The following is a 7,970-nucleotide window of genomic DNA, read 5'->3' as shown; positions in this document are numbered from 1 at the left end:
TGTTTCGCAGGGAGGGTCAAGAAGGCTGGGTTGTGGACCGCTTCAACACGTCAGTGCCAATGTCAACGTACCAAGTAGCCTTTGTTGTTTCTGAACTTGGGTATTTAAACTGCACTATGCAACGCGATGTTCAAATTAGAGGTACAGTTCATTCCTTTAGACACTTAATTTGCCCTTACGTGATCTTTACAACATCTAGAAATCTTACGTTGCAACATACAGTTAATTTATGTGGAATGTGTTTCATATATTTTTGTACTTATATACTGAATCATATTCTTATTTCTGAAAGCTTCCCGCTTGACCTTTCCGCAGTGTGGGCGAGGCCGGAATTACTCCCGCTCACCACCTACGCCCAGGCCTTGGTGCCGCGCCTCTTCAAGTTCCTCGAGGACTACCTGGGCGTCCCGTACCCGCTGCCCAAGCTCGACATCGTCACTCTGCCCAGCTCTTTCCCTATCGCCTTCGAAGCGTGGGGGCTCATTCTCAATTACGAGTAAGTCTTTGGTTTTCACACACACACACACACACACACACACACGCACGCACGCACGCACACACACACACACACACACACACACACACACACACACACACACACACACACACACACACACACACACACACACACACACACACACACGCACACACACACACATACAGTTATATATACGGTAGCCTTACACACGCACACACTGGGTGACCCCGAGAGATAGGTTCTACAGGAATATGGTAGAAGCGAACTTAGGGTTTAAGGTAGACAACCAAGATGTCTTGACCCCTTTAGACAGTGGTCTAAAGATCGCTCTGAGTCACGTGGTTAGCATGTGACAACCGGGGACGAACAAGCAAGCGTTACATCAGTACATAGCTCATTGCGAAAAGGGATAGACAACACAATATTGTTATGTCTTGTGTGGCAAGAAGAGAGAAAAAAGCAGAGAAAGCAATGATCATGCGAATATGTATATGTATGAGTGAAGATACGTGACTAACATGTAATATTATATGAATAGAAGACAGTAATAAGATATATATAAAGTTGGGTAACACACATGAAGCAGATAATACCATTCAGTTAAGAGTTATAATTGTTCTTTTTAATAGTGCGTTTTAGTAGCAGTAGTAATAACTGAAAGTAACAATATTGATGGCATTGCAGACATTCATAGAATGAAACTCCATATGATATAAATAGTATCGAGAAAACAGCGACAACACCAGCAAAACAAAAACTAAATCTTTCAGAAATGAATACTGAAGAGACACATTTGATATTCACACCCACACACACACACACACACACACACACACACACGCACGCACACACACACACACACACACACACACACACACACACACACACACACACACACACAAACACACACAGAGACACACACACACACACAAATACAAATACAACCTTAATCCAATCCCGACCATGCCACCAACCCCAAAATGCTAAAGCTCCCCCTCCAAAAACCCAAACAGCGAAAACGTGATCCTGTACGACGCCGAGACCTCGACCCAGGAGCATAAGACGAAGCTGGCGACGCTCTTGGCCCACGAACTCGCCCACCAGTGGTTCGGCAACCTGGTCACGCCCTTCTGGTGGACGGACTTCTGGCTCAGCGAGGGCTTCGCTTCGTACTTCGCCACGTTGGCCTTGCGGGAGGTGTGTGTCTTCGGATTTTATGTCTGTTTCTTTCTCGTTATTGTTATCAGTCTTCTGTCCTATTTCCACGCGCTGCCTGTGGATGGTAAGCCCGGGCCTTTATTGCACACAGAGGTAACATAAAAGCAAAATAAAAGAGCCTGTTGCATCAAGTTTATCCAATGTAACAAATTAACTATAATAATAACCAATAGTTAAACTGTGATTGCCTCGGATGATGTCTCGTCTCTCTCTCTCTCTCTCTCTCTCTCTCTCTCTCTCTCTCTCTCTCTCTCTCTCTCTCTCTCTCTCTCTCTCTCTCTCTCTCTCTCTCTCTCTCTCTCTCTCTCTCTCTCACTATTTTTTTCTCCACTTTTCTCTCTCTCACATATATGTACATATTTGTATGTATATATATATATTTTTTCTTTCTTTCTTTTTTCTTTTTTAGTTCACGTTTCTCTGGTCTTCCCTGCCTTCTCACCAGACCACTTTTATCCCCCTTGCATCTATGATTTATCTAGTGATTCATAAATCTATCTGCATTTCTCCGTTTTCAGGTAGAACCCTCGTGGAAGATGGAGGAGAGAATGATTTTGAAAACTCTTCACGAGGTTTTCCGCCATGACGGCCTGCTCAACCACCCCGCCCTCAGGATCCCCATGTTTAACCCGAGCGACCCCCATGGTGCCTTTTCCCGGATCACGTACCAGAAAGGTTGGTTCCCCCGGGGCTTATGTCACCGCGCGTTTTTCGGTTCTGTGTTTTTTTCTCTTTCTTTTTTTCTCTTTCTTTTCGTTCTATAAATTAATTTCGTTAAGGCATATCGACGGAAAACTTAAAAATATTAAGTTTTGCCGGAAAAGCGCTTTTACGGTTTTCCCTTTCCGATCCTCCCCCCTCCCTCCTCCTCCCTTCCCCCGTCTTTCAAGCGCATCGAAAATGGGTTTCCTCATTTTCTGTCTCTTTTTTTTCTGCACTCAGGCGAATCCATCATCCGGATGATGAACGGCTTCCTCACCGAAGACTCTTTCCGGAAAGGCATCGTTAGTTTCCTTCGCGCAAAGTGAGTTGACCTCCGGACCTCAGACGCCTCGCGCTCTCCCTGAGGATTTGCATTATTTATCTTTTTTTTTTCTTTTTTTTTTTTAAAGTTCAAACGTAACTGTTTTTTCATACTTATATGACCAGATATAGGTACATTATAGTAGTGTATCATATTTATGTTGTACTGATATCCACTAATAACTATAGATAGCATTTATTTTTTGACTGTTCATGTATATATGATAATCTCTTTTCATATCCTCCAGGAAGTATAAGACGGCAACGAGCGATGATTTATGGCATCACCTGACGCTCCAAGCCCACTTGGATGGCACTCTATCCAGGGATATGTCTGTAAAGGGGCTCATGAACACGTGGACGCTGCAGGTTGGATATCCTGTTGTCAAAGTCGTGAGGAGTCCAGATGGCACGTCAGCCAACGTCACACAGGTTCGTCAAAGTATTTTCTCTGTACAAGGATTTATCCAACTTCGACATATCTTGCTAATAAAAATCACTTTTGATCAATATCCGTCTTTCAAGATCTTATTCACTCATATCACGACTGTATAATTCTACGTTTCTAACAGAAGTTATACCTAGCAAGGGGCCCCTTCGACCGAAACGACACCCTCGATCACAAATGGTGGATTCCGCTAACGTACACATCTCAGGGCGAGGCTGACTTTAGCCGAACCCACGACATAACGTGGATGAAGGATTCCGAGGACAGCATCACCATCACTAACCTCCCCCCGAAGGACCAGTGGGTCATCTTCAACCTTCAGGAGACTGGGTACTACAGGGTCAACTACGACGACCACAACTGGGACCTCCTCACCCAGCAACTGAAGAACGACCACAGAGTTATCGACGTTAAAAACCAAGTTCAATTAGTAGATGATGTAATGAATCTTGGAGTTGCGGGTAGGCTTCCTGTTTTACATAGTAATGATGTATTATATAGTTTATATTGCATAATAATGAAGTGCATAATTAAATTTTCCTCCCTCTTGCGACGCCTTATTTCATTTTTTTTCTCTCTTTTATTCTTCAGGAGACCTGTCATTCAGAGTGGTGTTGGATCTTATTAATTCACTGAAAAATACAACGGACTTAAATGGCTTTGTTGTGATTTCCAACCTTGAGTATATGAACCTGATGCTGTCGTCTACGCCAATCTATGAAAAATTCCAGGTCAGATTACAATTTAAGGAGAGAGTGAGTGAGTGAGTGAGTGAGTGACTGAGTGACTGAGTGAGTGGGTGAGTGTGAGAGAGAGAGAGAGATAAGAGACGAGAAATAGATAGATAGATAGAGAGATAGGGATAGAGAGATGGGATAGATAGACAGAGAGAGAGAGAGAGAGAGAAAGAGAGAGAGAGAGATGATATAGATAGATAGATAGAGAGGTGAAAGAGCAAAAGAATGAAAGTGATATGTACGGTGGGGTGCTTTCAACACCCGTTAATATCCATTTACACCTTTTTTCCTTCCATTCAGCGCTTCCTCCTCTCCCTGCTGGCGCCCTTGTATGCTAATCTGGGTCTTTCTAACGGAGCTCCATCGACTTTTGGGTCACACGTCGAATATCCCGAAGTAGTCCGTTGGGCGTGCGAGTTCGGCCACCCGGACTGCATAGCGCGCGCCAAGAGTGCTTACAAACAGTTGATGAAGGACCCAGAGAATAGGTTGGTTTCTGGTGACAAAGGAGAAAGAGTGCTTACGGTTCGTTCGTTTGCCATTATAAAATCTGCATTGTAATAATACACACACACACACACACACACACACACACACACACACACACACACACACACACACACACACACACGCACGCACATATATCGGTATGTGTATTTCTTAGACTATACTCGGTCTTTTCCGCCATGATTTGAATATACAGTGTATTCTCAAACCAAGCAGCCGCATCCCGGAAGTCCTGAAGCCCACTGTCTTATGCACCGCCATTGCCCGCGGCGGCCCGAACGAGTGGGCCTTCGCCTGGTCCCGCTACTTGAAAGCCCCGGAGAAGGAGAAGCAGAAGTACCTCGTCGCCCTGGGCTGCACGCGGGACTCCTTGATCCGCGACCAGTAGGTTCCTTCGCGTGTTGTTAGTTCTGAGGTCCCTGTTCTTGTGATTCCTGTGTATTGATTATTCCTGTATGCTTTACTTCGTGCATCTTAGTAGGGCCATATGACGAGATTGTCGGCCATTTTGTTAAAATTGTGCTAGACCCGACCCAGTAAATATGTGTTGTTAGTTCTGAGGTCCCTGTTCTTGTGGTACTTTTCTGTGTATTGATTATTCCTGTATGCTTTCCTTCGTGCATCTTAGTAGGACCACGTGACGAGATGGTCGGCCAGTTTGTTCAAATTTTGCTAGGCCCGACCCAGTAAATATGTGTTGTTAGTTCTGAGGTCATTGTTCTTGGTATAATTTCCTGTGTATCAATTATTCCTGTATGCTTTACTTCGTGCCTCTTAGTATGGCCACATGACGAGATTGTCTGCCAGTTTGTTAAAATTGTGCTAGGCCCGACCCAGTAGATATGCACATATACAGACATGCATCTACACAGAAACAAATCTATCTATCTGTCTGACTGATATACGTTTATCTATATATCAGCCAAGTAGATAGGCATGTTTAGACCGATAGATATGCACATATTCCTGTGTATATGCAAGTCCTTATTATGAATATTTATTGGGTCGGGCCTCGCGCAAATTTAACAAACCGGCCGTATAACTGCACCCATCACCAGGTGACAGATTGAGCTTTCCATTGCAAGAAATACGTTTCTTTCCTCAGATTCATAACAGAGACCCTGGGCAAGAGCCACTATCTCCCCATCACAGATGCCATGTATATCATCAACTCACTTAGTTCGCACCCACTCGGAGGACCCACCGGCTGGACTTTCCTTCAGAGCCACTGGGACGTCGTGACCAATACGTGAGACCTCGACCATTGTGACCTGTTTTACTCTTAGAGGGGGAAGTGCGTGTGGGGGAGAAGAGGGGGGGAGGGTCCTGGGTGATTTTTCCTTTTCTCAAAATAGTTCCTTAGGCAGCCTCAAGGGGAAACAGGGAAGTGCATGGAGGGGAGGGGGGGGGGGTTCTGGGTGATTTTTCCTTTTCTTCTCAAAATAGTTTCCCAGGCAGCCTCAAGGGGAAACAGCCCTTTTAGTAGGAGGAGTATCTTTCCCTTAACTGAAGTCCTGCTCTTCTGAAAGGCTGTACACGTGAGGCTCCTTAGAACGAGGCTTTGATTACTTATGATCTAATCAAAGGCAATTCCATATAATAACTCAGTCAAATGTTGTTCCAAAGGATCGGCGACCAATACTATTTCATCAAAGTTCTCCTAGAGATGGCAACCAAATCCTTCAATACGGAAGAACAGCGACTGAAGGTAAGACGTCAGAGCATTTTTTCGACATCAAACTGCACTTAAATGACAGCACACACACACACACACACACACACACACACACACACACACACACACACACACACACACACACACACACACACACACACACGCACACATATATATAAATGTATACACATACATGTATACATATATCTTTATCCATACATACATACATACATACATACATATATATATATATATATATATATATATATATATATATATATATATATATTTATATGTATATATGTATTCATGTATATATATTTCATATGGGTCTCCTTGCCGTAACCATCTTCTGCCTTTAGGTGCAAGAGTTTCTGCAATGTCACGTGATCGACGAAGCCACGACGCGGTTCCTGAAGCCAGTGGTCAGCCAGACCGCGAGGAACGTGGCTTGGATGCATCGGAACTACGAGGTTATATCGCAGTGGCTTGACGAGAACGGTTTCTCTGACATCAATATCTGAGCTGTTGGTATTGTCGTTTTCTTTTATTCCACATGCCGTTGAGAGATAACGTATTTATTCTTAGTTTTTTCTATTTATAATGTATTGGAGAGAGCAGACTAAAAATATATATAAAAAGTTTTTTGTTTTGTTTCATTTATCCCTGTATTAAGCCTCAGTTCATAAAAAATATTGTTAATAAACTATCACTGTAAAAGTATAACAATCCACAAACAGTTATACTCAGTCTATCATAACACTGATATTACAACATTCTGCGAACAATTTATGAAAAAAGATACGCTCCTACTATTATTACCACCACCATCGCTACTACTTTTAGTATGTCTACTACTTTTTTCCACAAGACCTTCTACTACTACTACACTACAATTGATACTACTACATAACTATCACTACAACTACATTTGGCACTGTTTGAAATATCAACAAAATTCTACCTTCAGGAAAATGACAATAGTATAATGATTATAATCATGATAATGGCAATTGTATAACAGTAATTACAGTAAGAATAATAATGATATCAAAGATGTTAGCAATAGTACCATTATGATTATCATTTATCATTCTGATTGTTGTGAAAGCACTGAGTATAACGAAAACTATAATGACTGTAGAATTCATAGAATCTCCTGTGAATAGTACAAGTTACTCTTGAAATACTTTAGTTACCCTTAGAAAACTTGACATTCTTTGTTTTTCCACAGAAAACGTTAAAATCACATGATAGACTCTTCTAATATATAATAATAAACCGCTGTCGCCGGGAACGTATTGTAAACTGTAGTTTTTTTTTGAGAAATGTGTGAAATCAAAGATAGCTCCACAAATGCTCAGCCACCAAGGAGTCAATCAGTTCTAAAGGTATTAATACTGATGTTATTATTATTATTGAAATTATTAAAATTTAAACGATATTGGCAATACTATAGCAATATAAAAAAATACATATTTCCAAAAAGCAAGAATAACGGGTAAACGGGTGAGACAGGTAAGACTTGTAATTGACTCCTTGGTGACTACGCACTTTTAGAACTATTTATGTTGATTTTGATGAATACATTTGTTAACCCTGAGGATGTGATAAACTCACATTCGAGTTGGTCTATTTAGGAAATGGGGTCAGAATACATTGGAAGACCCATTTTCCCAATTATTGACTTCAAAGCGCCATATTTGTTGTGTTGAAATGAAGTAACTTCTTGATAAGGTATTGGGGTATTGTTGGGGCACTATAATGGCCAAAGGCCAGGAGGCCAAACTGCTGTGTGTAGAGGAGGAATCTTTTCATTGTATTGTTGGGGAGTAACCAACATCGCGGGAACTGCTGGCACGGATGTCTATGTTATCGCTTGGC

The 7,970-nt window shown here is 42.1% G+C and overlaps 1 protein-coding gene across 2 annotated transcripts in view; it reads left to right on the top strand.

The window, feature by feature from the left end:
* The window catches only part of LOC113804822 (aminopeptidase N), a 16,996-nt gene extending 10,265 nt beyond the window's left edge, over window positions 1–6,731 (top strand). Inside the window, exons 6-18 of one of the 2 annotated variants that reach the window (XM_027355731.2) lie at window positions 11–141; window positions 316–496; window positions 1,492–1,675; window positions 2,215–2,371; window positions 2,639–2,720; window positions 2,968–3,151; window positions 3,292–3,628; window positions 3,759–3,898; window positions 4,205–4,392; window positions 4,628–4,795; window positions 5,517–5,660; window positions 6,038–6,119; window positions 6,449–6,731. In XM_027355731.2, the coding sequence (XP_027211532.2) occupies window positions 11–141; window positions 316–496; window positions 1,492–1,675; window positions 2,215–2,371; window positions 2,639–2,720; window positions 2,968–3,151; window positions 3,292–3,628; window positions 3,759–3,898; window positions 4,205–4,392; window positions 4,628–4,795; window positions 5,517–5,660; window positions 6,038–6,119; window positions 6,449–6,610 (2,140 nt within the window). In that variant the 3' untranslated portion in view covers window positions 6,611–6,731. Of the gene's footprint in view, window positions 1–10; window positions 142–315; window positions 497–1,491; window positions 1,676–2,214; window positions 2,372–2,638; window positions 2,721–2,967; window positions 3,152–3,291; window positions 3,629–3,758; window positions 3,899–4,204; window positions 4,393–4,624; window positions 4,796–5,516; window positions 5,661–6,037; window positions 6,120–6,448 lie in introns of both variants that reach the window. The other variant, XM_070121078.1, reaches the window with a different exon arrangement.
* Window positions 6,732–7,970: the final 1,239 nt, after the last annotated feature.

Source organism: Penaeus vannamei, chromosome 4 (assembly GCF_042767895.1).
Source record: "Penaeus vannamei isolate JL-2024 chromosome 4, ASM4276789v1, whole genome shotgun sequence".
Lineage (NCBI taxonomy): Eukaryota > Metazoa > Arthropoda > Malacostraca > Decapoda > Penaeidae > Penaeus > Penaeus vannamei.
This window is presented reverse-complemented; position numbering and strand designations above follow the sequence as displayed.